The 12,817-nt window shown below is 42.9% G+C and overlaps 1 protein-coding gene across 1 annotated transcript in view; it reads right to left on the bottom strand.

The window, feature by feature from the left end:
* Positions 1-12,817, bottom strand: part of HMCN2 (hemicentin 2) — a 345,628-nt gene that overhangs the window by 238,253 nt on the left and 94,558 nt on the right. The window contains 4 exon segments of the mRNA XM_040325278.1: positions 2,039-2,180; positions 6,841-7,107; positions 7,768-7,889; positions 8,652-8,796. Of these exon segments, the coding sequence (XP_040181212.1) occupies positions 2,039-2,180; positions 6,841-7,107; positions 7,768-7,889; positions 8,652-8,796 (676 nt within the window).

Raw genomic sequence — 12,817 nt, 5'->3', positions numbered from 1 at the left:
AGATCCACGAAGCTTTTTCCCTTCGTTAAGTCGCCGTAAGTGTTAGTCTGCCGTCGCAAAGATAGGGCTACTTTTGCAAAGTGTAAAGTTAGTACACCATGTAAAAGTATACCCGTCTTTCCCGCGTCGCTGTCAAATTTTTTTTTACATTTTTTTTCACAAAACTCGGCGCAACGTAACGTAATGCAAAGCACGTCGGAAAAATAGCGTCGGGAGCATGCGCAGTACGTCCGGCGCGGGAGCGCGCCTAATTTAAATGGGACTCGCCCCATTTGAATTGGCCCACCTTGCGCCGGACTGATTTAGGATACACCGCCGCAAATTTCCAGGTAAGTGCTTTGTGGATCGGGCACTAACTTGGGAAATTTGCGGCGGTGTAACTTAAATCAAAAAAGTTACGTTGCGCCCGCTGGTTGTGGATCTGGCCCTTAAAGACTAAGCTTGCTCCTTTTTTTTATGTCAACTACTATTCAAAAGACTTGTTTTAATTTAATGTGCGCTAAATTCTTCCTATCTCAGTAAGGAACCCAGAAGCTAATGGAGATCATTGGAGTAGCAGTGTCTACTTCAGTGATTTTAAGCTTTCAGGTATATCAGGTATGGTATATACATCATTACATGTAATTACATATAATGGGCCAGATTCATGAAGACTTACGACGGGCGTATCAGTAGAATCCCCGCCGTCGTATATTTATGTGTATTCTCAAACTGAGATACTCTTAAATGTTGCTAAGATACGACCGGCGTAAGTCTCCTATGCCGTCGTATCTTAGTTGCATATTTACGCTGGCCGCTAGGGGCGTGTACGCTGATTTACACCTAGAATATGTAAATCAGCTAGATACGCCTATTCACGAACGTACCCCCGGCTGTCGCAGTAAAGATACGCCGTTTACGTAAGGCGTTTTCAGGCGTAAAGATAAACCACCAAAAAGATAGTGCAGCCAATGTTAAGTACGTACGTCGGAACCGCGTCAAATTTTTCACGTTTTACGTAGTTTGCGTAAGTCGTCCGTGAATGGGGCTGGGAGTAAATTACGTTCATGTCTAAACCAATGAGTCTTTGCGGCGTAATTTGGAGCATGTGCACTGGGATACGTCCACGGACGGCGCATGCGTCGTTCGTTAGAAACGTCAAATACGCGGGGTCACGAGTATTTAGCATAGAACACGCCCCCAACCAGCCTATTTTGAATTAGAGGGGATTACGCCGGCCCAGTTACACTACGCCGCCGTAAGTTAGAGCGCAACTTCTTTGTGAATACAGGACCTGCCGCTCTAACTTACGGCGGCGTAGTGTATCTGAGATACGCTACGCCCGCCTATAGATAGGCACATCTCTGTGAATCTAGCCCAATATATCCATATCTGAAATTCAACTATAAAAATTGTTAAAACAAATCTAGTACACAATATACACAGGATATGTGGAATGATATGTCATATCCCAAACCAATCAATCAGAATTGTATTTTCAGTTTATGTGATTGGCTGCTGTAATATGACATCTTTTCTCTACACCAGGGCTCAAGTCCTGGGGAAAAAAGTGTGGGAACTCCCACCCAAGATCCACTCCCCCACCAAAAAAATAAATAAATGATACGCTTATATGCATAATTACTAAACCGCATGTTTTTTTAAGCAAGTTCTTTCTAAATCCCGCGATAACTCGCGGCAGACCTCCGCAATGTCTCCTGGGAACAAAGACAAAAGCTCCCAGGAGACATTGCGGCATCGAGGAAGTGACGGAATACCCGCACACTACCTGATGAATCCATAAAGGTGAATAACATAAAGGATTACTAAGGTTCGCCTGCCCCTGACAGTGACTCGAGCTGGGCATCGCCACTGGGTGAAGGATTGGCTCGGGCGGCTCGGCTGCTCTAGTCCTGCAAAGGGAACTGCGTTCCTGCTGTGAAAAAAGTGCAGGAACTCTGTTCCCGCAGGACTAGAGCCCTGCTCTACACACGCATTCAAATATACCCCATTCCCTGTAAGCATACACTAAATGGCGTATCATTTTTCTATGGCATACTTGCTATCATCGGTGAGGAAGGTGTCCCCTTGTTTCCAGGAGATCTGAGGTTCAGGGTACCCTGATACATCACACTGGATCCTAACCTCCCCTCCGTGGGACAGTTGGCTGGAACTTGACTCCATGTGTATCCGTGGAGGCTCTAAAACACAACAGATGGGTTACACATAATTGCTACTTCTGGATATTATAAATGATAATTAAAGCATACAAAGATTAACGTTTTTAATATTTTCCATGTCAAGTTGAATTACGTGCAGTCCCAGGTGCTTTTCGTTGATTAGTACAGGTATAAGTAAGTGTAAACTACAGATGGTACAGAGCTCCCTTCTTGTATGTTATGCAGCCTGAAGTCAGTTGTACTATAAGATATTCAGCACATAAGAATTAAAACAGCTATTTTCGCACACTCTGTGAGAGCAAAAAAAAAATAGAAGTACTTTTGCAAGTCATTTTTTAAGATTCCCTGATTTTAGCAATGGATGACAAGATGTTGATTAGCTGTAATTGACGAGAAATCTTGTATGAAAGAATCTAACAAGAATACCGATATCAGAAAGATTACAGATTTCACAGTTAGAGGGCTTGTCTGTCAAAAAGAAGTATCTTGGATCTAGGTGCACTTATCAGCCTTTTGCTTTTTAAAAGTCGTGAATACTCAAACACTGAGATTTTCCTGACATAATTCTTGAGTCAGTTTCTGTTCACTTGGGAGTTTTAGGTGTTGATTCCAGTATTCCTGGTAACATTCTCCATAATATGCAATAAAAAAAAAAATCAATCCCAGCAGGGAGAGTGGGAACTCTCAAAATGAGCGCAGCAGGTGTGCAGACCAGGGAACTCGCTAATAGAACCTCCAAGAGATAGAAAGAAACTGTAAGGTGGTTTATCTCTCTAGCATCTACCAAAAGATGAAGGGCCAGATCCACGTAGCGCGGCGTAATTTTAGGCAGGCGTAGCGTATCGTAGTTACGCTACGCCGTCGCTACTTTGAGAGTCAAGTGCTATATTCACAAATCAATTGCCTCTGAAGTTGCGGCGGTGTAGCGTAAATCTCCCGGCGTAAGCGCGTCTAAATCAAATGAGGAACAGGGGGGCGTGTTTTATGTAAAATAAGCTTGACCCCACGTAATGACGCTTTTTTCGTACAGCGCATGCGCGCGCATGCCAAGTATCACGTCGAATTTTCAAATTAAATTACGCCCGCTCAATGCCTAGACGACATGAACGTAATTTACGCAAAGCCCTATTCGCGAAAAAATCAACGCTGGCCCGACGTCCATACTTAACATTGCGTACGCCTCATAGAGCAGGGGTAACGTTACGCCAAAAAAAGCCTTACGTAAACGACGTAAAAAAAATGCGCCGGACGGACGTACGTTTGTGGATTGGCATATCTAGCTAATTTGCATACTCGACATGGAAATCAACAGAAGCGCCACCGAGCGGCCAGCGTAAATATGCACCTTAGATCCGACGGCGTACTAAGACAGACGTCAGTCTGATCGAGCCCTGCTTCAGGCGTATCTTGTTTTGTGGATCCAAAACAAAGATACGCCGGAGCATCTTAGAAGTTACGCGGTGTATCAATAGATAGGCCAACGTAACTTCTTTGTGGATCTGGGCCAATATATAATTTTTTGTGTGGACTGACACTTTAGGGTACCTACAGACTTTAGAGTGCAGCTACTGATAGATTGTCATACAAATATGTACAATTGCATACAAATATGTACAATTGCAATATTTTTGCATATAGGAGGTGGGAGGAAGAGCTCTGCATGGGCTGGCTATCTTAGAGAAAAGTAAATGTGATTAGCCAGCAAAGGTCATCCTAACATGGCCAATAAAAGCAATCCTAAATTGTTTCCCCATGTAAGCTCAGGCAGGAGGTATAAATAGACATTCCCTGGCCTAACTGTGATGCTTGGGTTGAGTGAACGTTATGCTTTATTTGTAGGTACCTTACTGTTGGTTAACAACATGGTTAACAACATGTGACAGTGGGTGGATGTACAATTCAATCTCAAAAAACAAATCTTGGGCAGCCTGCAGAGCGCTCCATAAACCAACTAGGTCAGCTGTGCAAGCTTACAGTGGTGAAAATAATTATTTGATCCCCTGCAGATTTTGTAAGTTTGCCCACTTACAAAGAAATGAATTTAAAATCATAGAAACAGTATATAAACCAAAAATCCGGAAAAACACAAAATACAAATGTTATAAATTATGTTGCAGCTCAGTGAGAAAAATAGGTATTGGATCCCTTACCAACCAACAATAATTCTAGCTCCCACAGACTGGCGGCAGTAGGTGCTCGTGTGGTACACAGATTAATCCTATCAATTTAAAGCGGAGGTTCACCCAAATAACATTTTTCTCAGAACAACTTCTTTAGACTTCTAAGGCCCTGTACACACGACCGGTTCATCCGATGAGAATGGTCCGACGAACCGTTTTCATCGGTCCACCGCTGAAGTGGCCTGATGGTCTGATGTGTGTACACACCATCAGTTCAAAAACCGATCGGGTCAGAACGCGGTGACGTAAAACACACGACGTGCTGAAAAAAAACGAAGTTCAATGCTTCCAAGCATGCGTCGACTTAATTCTAAGCATGCGCGGGTTTTGAACCGATGCTTTTGTGTACTAACCATCGGTTTGGCCCGATCGGTCAGCGGTCCATCGGTTCGATTTTAAAGCAAGTTTTAAAATTTTGGTCTGAAGGACAAGAGACCGATGGGCCGTACACACGGTCGGTTTGGACCGATGAAACTGAACCTCGGTCCATTCTCATCGGTTTTGACCGGTCGTGTGTAGGCGGCCTAACATTTACAGTCCGCAAATTATTTTATTTTTTTACGCTGTACATACCTTATAATCTATCTTTTCATTACGTTTTCCGGGTACTTCTTCCCTGGGCCGTATAGAGCCGACTAGCAGATCTGCATGTTCGGCTTCTTTCGGAAACGCTGTGACTCGGACGCGCCTACGCAATACGGGGGACGGGGCCTTATCCGCCGGGGGGAACTTTTGCTGAAAAGACGTCAATCATCTGGGCGACCTCCCAGATGACATGCCTCCTCAACTTGGAAACGCCTACTCCCACAGGGAGAAGTACCCGGAAGCCGGAATGAAAAGATAGATTATAAGGTATGTACAGCGTAAAAAAAAAAAAAAGATTTGCGGACTGTACATGTTAGAAGTCTAAAGAAGTTGTTCTGAGAAAAAAATTATTTGGGTGAACCTCCGCTTTAAGAAGGTGCTCCTAACGTCAACTCGTTATGTGTATAAAAGACATCTGTCCACAAAATCTCTTTCTTTCAAACCTCACTATTACGGGCAAGACCAAAGAGCTGTTAAAGGACATCAGGGACAAGATTGTAGACCTTTGCAAGGCTTGAATAGGCTACAAGACCATCAGCAAGAAGCTTGGTGAGAAAGAGACAACTGTTGGAGCGATTATTGGCAAATGGAATAAATACAAAATAACCATCAATCACCTATGGTCTGGAGCTTCATGGAAGATTTCGCCTCTTGGGGTAAGGATAATCATGAATAAAAAAAGTTAGGGATCAGCCTAGAACTACACGGGAGGAGCTTCTGAATGACCTCAAGGCAGTTAAGACCACAGTCAATAAACAAACCATTGGTAACACAAATTCATAAATTCAAATACTACAGCACCTGCAAGGTCCCCCTCCTCAAGAAGGCACATGTACAGATATGTCTGAAGTTTGCCAATGAACATCTAAATAATTCAGAGAAGGATTGGGAGAAAATTGAGCTCTTTGGCATTAACTTGACTCGTCGTGTTTGGGAGGAAGAAAAATGTAACTATGACCCTAAGAACACCATCCCCACAGTCAAGCACAGACATGGAAACATGATGCTTTGGGGCTGTTTCTCTGCTAAAGGTATAGGCTGACTTTGCCGCATTGAGGGGCCAATGGACAGGGCCATGTATGGTAAAATCTTGGGTGAGAACTTTCTTCCCTCAGCCAGAACACTGAAGGATGAGTTGTTGATGAGTCTTCCAGCATTACAATGACCTAAAACATACCGCCAAGGCAACAAAGGAGTTGCTCAAGCACATTATGGTCATGGAGTGTCCTAGCCAGTCTCCAGATCTTAATACTATGGAAAATGTATGGAGGGAGCTGAAACTTCGAGTTGCTAAGTGAAATCCAAGAATCCCTAAGGATTTAGAGAAGAATGAACCAAAATCCCTCCTGTGATGTGTGCAAACCTGGTAACCAACTACAACAAACATCTTACCTCTGTGCTAGCCAACAAGGGTTTCTTCACCAAGTACCAAGTCATGTTTTGCTTGGGGGATCAAATAATTATTTCACTACCTAAACTGCAACTCAATTTATACATTTTTGTATTGTGCTTTTTCTTAATTTTTGGTTGAAAATTCTGTCTATATCATTTAAAATACACCTAAGATACAAATTATAGACCGTTCATTTCTTTGTAAGTGGCCAAACTTACAAAATCTGCAGGGATCAAATAATTATTTTCCCTCTGTATATCAGTAAAGACTACAGTACATTTGAACACAAACAAATTTGGCAAAACCACATGTCTCCCCAGAAACTGTCAGCTGCTGCCATCTTAGATATTAAATTGTGACTTCATTCCCAGGTATTTTAGGTGCTTTAGGCAGAATCTAATTGTTTGATGTCCTACACAGCAGTTTTAGACGCTTTTATACAAGATGCCCAAGCAAAAACAGTAATACATTTCTACAAGTCATATGATCTTAAAACACCAGATGCCAAATACAAAGTTTTTACCCTGTACAGAAAGCCAGACACTTGCTGTCGTGGTGCCATGGTTGTTCTTGGCAGTACATTGGTACCTCCCAGCATCTCCAGGCTGAACATTGCGAATCTGCAGGGATGAGTTAGACAGGATCCAGAGACGCCCGTCCTTCAGCGCCCTGCCATCATGCTGCCAGCTTAGGTTGTAACGGACATCTCCTAGCACATGGCAGGTAAGGACTGCAACTTCACCAAGTGAAACTGTGACATTATGGTGGAGTGAGATTGTGGGAGGAGGATCTGCAAACAGAGAAAAATGCTGTTCAAATTTCACAGACACAGCTCTGCTATATGCAATAAACAACAGAATGACGAATAAGCAATATGATAAGCAGCCTCATTGGTTGAACTTGATTAAAGAAAATGTATCATGTTTTGTTAAATTACTTAGATGTAGGTGCAAAACAGATCAGATAAAACATGTTTTTTTCAATGTGTTAATGTTTTTAGAAACCTTAACTGTAGTTTATAATTATATATGTAAAACAAAAAAAAATATATCTCTCCCTCTCATAATTCTCATGTTATCAGCATAAAAAATAGGTGTTTCTAATTAAATTCAGGAGATCAGCCTTGGGTGACAACGCTGCTCTTCCATATATACAGTACAACGAGTAAGTGTTGCCATCCTAGGACAGAACGTGTGTATCTGGTAGGATTACCTGGTAAAAAATAAAATTAATATCAGTGTGAAACAAATTGCAGTTACCACATTTATTTTTGTTTTTGGGTTCAGATACGTGAACAATTCAATAGTATTCTCTCAGAAAAAAAAATACTTTCCCTTTTAAAGGCTGTATTTTAACCAGGGCATTAAGGCTTAATGGTTGCTATAGGTCGTTATGCTGTGCGTTTCGTTTTTGTAAATAAGCCTGATAACGTTATCTATTAGTCTCCTACCTGCCACAGATACTTGGGTTTGGCCAAAACCTGCTCCAGCATTACTTATAGCTGTACATTGATAAAGACCCTCGTGGCGGGCAGAAGCAGATGGAATTTCGTAGGTGGCATTGGTGGGTTCCCTGGGGATTAGTAAAGAATACATGTTAAAATCATTGTCACAAGAAATTTCTAAATACATTCACTGGAATTCAAAAATACTTGCTCAGACAGAGGTGAAAGTGTCTCACGTGTGTTCTAAAAGTGGTGCCGAAAGCGCCAAATTAATTTAACTGTCTAGAACTTGTACTTAAATTTGGTGCACGCTGCGCCACTTTTAGAACGCATGGGAAAACCTGTGCCAAGATCTCTCTGTACGCCAAAAGGCAGTTGTTCTTAAAGCGGAAGTAGACCCATCCATAAAACAGTTTAATTTCCGGCACGTGCCAGAAATTAAACACTCCCATTGGTTGTGCTCTCAACCAAACTGTCAAACCATCCAATGGCTGGTGTCATAACTGATCACATGTGCAGCATCATGGCAGTTGTAGATTAAACAGAGGCAAAGATGGCAGCTTCTTTGGCTGAAAACAATAGGGGGGTTTACTTCCACTTTAATTGGCTCCAATTTTCTTAGGATAGGAACTGTCTATATTTTTTTTTTAATTAGGTGCAGGCTTTGCACCCACAATGTGAAAGTGGCCCATTTTAGAACTACATGAATTTGGCACACAAGTCACTGTCAGAACCAAAAGTGTTGCAAATGTTTCATGAGCTTGACACAACACATTAACAAGAGGGATTAACTTGGTGGAAAAGTGGTGCAGAAGCTTTATTGAATTCCCTCATTATCTTGATAATCTTTGTATGAAAAAACGATATAAATAAGAAGTGATTCTACTTACGTAAAGGACAGTTCATTTCCAAGTCTCTCTCCATTCCTGGAAAAGCGAACCTTAAAGGGGATGTCACTTTGAACTGAGCAGGTTAGTGTCAGTGGGCGTTGGTGGAAGCCCTGAATATGTGGCAGCATGGACACAGAAGGGACATCTGCCAACAGATAAGACAAGAAAATGGATTATGACACTATGCATGGTCCTTGTAAACCTGTGGATTGTGTCAGCTACGACTTTACAATGTCCCTGTGTGATGATAATGTATATGTACTGTATAGATATATATGCCCTGGTAAGACTTTGAAAACAGTATCATGGCCTCTAATGCATGGCATCATTCGCAGACCTCTTACATGTAAGGAACTGGTGGGTTTTCCCTTTCTTTTCAGTAAACTATGCATACCTTTTTTGGTGAAGGGGGACAATTGCACCACTGCTGAACCCATGGTCACCCATAAAATGCCTAAATCCTAGATTTTATGTAGGTTTCCATCTATGTTTGTAGTTAGGCTGGCCATAAATGCAGTGATAAGAGTGATTTTGACTTATTTTCAATATTGTGATTACATTTAGGAAATATGGAAAGGCGCAACTTATTTTTAGCAGCCTATGATCATTTTCTTTCGGTCAACTCATTCGCAGGTGGAGCGAAATCTCATATATCAAATCAAAGGCTGTTTCTATATTCAGCATTAAAGTACTGCTGTCCATCTCCTGGAAAAGCCAATGGGATGGCTATGTTTGGTTTTAATACTTTTGAGTTAACAACCCCATAAAAGAATGCAGTCAACTAAAGCCAGACAAAAGTCAGAATTCTTTAAACATGGGTTAGTATTTTGGAAGGCCCATCAGCATGACAGCCAGGCAACTAGCACTAGCAGGTTTAAAATGAGAGGTTTGCAATGGCAGCCTCCATATTTTTAATGACAGGCAAACTTTAAGATGTCCATGCACTGGCAGATTACAAATGGTATAAAATGTTGCAGTGATAAAAGTGGAGCTATACCCTACTGCTTATTTCTTCCTTTGTTTTTTAGTTTTTTTGCATAATCTGTTTATATTGATTTCAAGAGTTAATTTTAGAGAAAAAAAAGGGATACCGCAGTAAGAATAAAGCCAGTACCATGAAGCAACATTGTATCCAAATATGTTCTGCAATCAATCGTTTGTACCATATCATATGGTTTACACAGACGTATTAAACAGTATATCTTAGACCTTCAAACATGTACAAGTTTTGTTAATGAAAACACCTGAGGGTCAGAAAAGACAACCGCTGTATCAGTGGGTGCCCTTATGGTAGCATATCATATGCCATGGATATCACATATCCAATACCGACATGCATAGGAGTACTATGGAGTATACTCATTGATGTTAACCCCTTGTCATCAGGAAGTGTGGTCGTATCGCTTATATTATACTTCAACCACGAGAATGAGTTTTATTTTGTTTGATTTTAACCACTTGCCGCCCGCCAATGACAGATTGACGGCGGCAAAGTGGTTGTAGAATCCTGACCGGACGTCATATGACGTCCTCAGGATTCTTAGCCGCTGCGCGCCCCCGGGGGCGCGCATCGCGGCGATCGTTGTTGCGGGGTGTCAGTCTGACACCCCGCAACACCGATCTCGGTAAAGAGTCTCTCACGGAGACTCTTTACCACGTGATCAGCCGTGTCCAACCACGGTGTAAACAGGAAGAGCCGCCGACGGCTCTTCCTCAACTCGCGTCTGACAGACGCGAGTAGAGGAGAGCAGATCGGCGGCTCTCCTGACAGGGGGGGCTGCGCTGATTGTTTATCAGCGCAGCCCCCCCTCGGATCGCCACATGGACCACCAGGGATGCCCACCAGGGAAGGGCAAAACAAAAAAAGTGAAAAAAAAAGTCAAAAAAAAAAAAAAAAAAGTTTGAAAAAAAAAAAAAAAAGGTTGAAAAAAAAAGTATGGGGAAAAAAAAAGGATGCAAAAAAAAAGATGCCAATCAGTGCCCACAAATGGGCACTGATTGGCAACAAGTAAATCAGTGCCGCCCCACAGTGTCCATCAGTGCCCATCAGTGCCACCCCACAGTGCCCATCAGTGCCACCCCACAGTGCCCATCAGTGCCACCCCACAGTGCCCATCAGTGCCACCCCACAGTGCCCATCTGTGCCGCCCATGAGTGCCCAGTGGTGCCCATCAGTGCCGCCCATGAGTGCCCAGTGATGCCCATCAGTGCCGCCCATGAGTGCCCATCAGTGCCAACTATGTGTGCCCATGAGTGCCGCCTATGTGTGCCCAGTGCCGCATACCAGCGCCGCCAATCAGTGCCACCTCATCTGTGCCCGTCAGTACTACCTCGTCGATGTCCATCAGTGCCATCTCATCTGTGCCCATCAGTGCCACCATATCAGTGCCCATAATTGAAAGAGAAAACTTACTTATTTACAAAAAAATTACAGAAAAAAATAAAAACTGATTTTTTTTCAAAATTTTCAGTCTTTTTTTAGTTGTTGCGCAAAAAAAAAAAAATCGCAGATGTGATCAAATACCACCAAAAGAAAGCTCTATTTGTGGGTAAAAAAGGACGCCAATTTTGTTTGGGTACAATGTAGTATGACCGCGCAATTGTCATTCAAAGTGCGACAGTGCTGAAAGCTGAAAATTGGCTTGGGCAGGAAGGTACGTAAGTGCCCTGTATGGAAGTGGTTAAATACATAATTTTCATCTGACAGTTGTCTTTTAACTCAAGTGTTCATCCAATAAATGAACTACATTGAGCACCAGAATTGCCAAAAGTTCTTTTGTTAGGGCTCTTTCACACGGGCGGCCCGTTTAGGTCCGCCTGCCAGTTTTTTAGGCGGACCTAAACGGGCGCTCCGTGCTCCTCTATGGAGCCGTGAATGTCAGCAGTGACATGCCCGCTGACATCCGACCCGTTCCGATCTGCCAAAGTGTGACGGAGAAAAAAACAACTTTTCCATCCGTCTGGCGGATCGGATCGGGTGAACACGGATAGACGGTACGTGTTCATCCGATCCCGCCATAGGGGAGAGCGGAGAAAAGACAGGGCGGTCCCTGCACAGTGTGCGGGGAACGCCCTGTCATCTGTCGGCTCAGCGGGGATCAACGAAGCAATCCCGCTGAGCAAGTGGAGGTTCACGGGGTGGATCATTACTGATCCGCCCAGTGTGAAAGGGGCCTTACTGGTCCCATCGAGCGCTGCTTTTGTTGCTCAATTTTGTCAACTTTTCTCCAGAAGTTGGCAGCTGCACTGGGGTCCGGTCATTTTCTTACATCATTTATGACAAGACATATATATCTATATATATAGATAGATATATATGTCCCTCAATGACTGCCAGTTTTAGCGCTTAATGACTTTGTTTTTTATAGGCGTGCACACAGGGTGTGTCGGTTTGTCCTGGGCACACCCTAATCACCCCATGCACATTAACGTTATCAAGTGTGCCAGCAGGAAGATAGCAAAGAACTCCCTCTTACCGGCTCTGCCATAGGAGAAGTGCTTATGCATTTCTCTTACACTGTGCAGGCAGGGAGATCAATGTGCTGGGGCCATATATATGTAGACACACACGTGTTTTTGAGCTTTAGGGTGCACACCCTAATGCAATAGGCTGCGCACACCTATGCCAACACGGTATCAGAAAATAGTAAAGAGAGAAAAAAAAAAAAAACAGAGTACAGAAATAGCCAGACAACCTTACTAATTTGAACTACACAACTTATCTTAAGATCTATAGGGTGACTAAGTATATCAAGCTACCTCTCTCAAGTATGTGCTGGACAAGTAGTCCTAATATTAACCACCCTAAGGACTTATATACACACACACACTCACACACACACACACTGCACCGGTATATGCCTATCATGAATCCACCAAAGGCCAGCAACATTATGTTGTCACTGGCTCCCTTGTGGATTCTCTATTGTAATATAATAACTATGGACTTCCAAAGGGTAATCCAGAGGTCCAGCTCACAGCAGAGTCTTGGTTACAATGGCCTGTTTGTAGAGGAAGATATACTCACCAGAATCGTGGACAGCACAATAAGGGCAAATGTATACAGGCGTTGTCTGCCTCCAATGAGGATGCCAAAGCAGACTGAAGCAGCTTGATGAGGATTAAAAGGAAGTCAAATGCAACAGAGAAGATGGTCAAATGCAGCT

This window comes from Rana temporaria, chromosome 9, assembly GCF_905171775.1.
Source record: "Rana temporaria chromosome 9, aRanTem1.1, whole genome shotgun sequence".
Classification (NCBI taxonomy): Eukaryota; Metazoa; Chordata; class Amphibia; order Anura; family Ranidae; genus Rana; species Rana temporaria.
The sequence above is the reverse complement of the archived record's forward strand: the minus strand, read 5'-3'. Positions and strand labels throughout refer to the sequence as shown.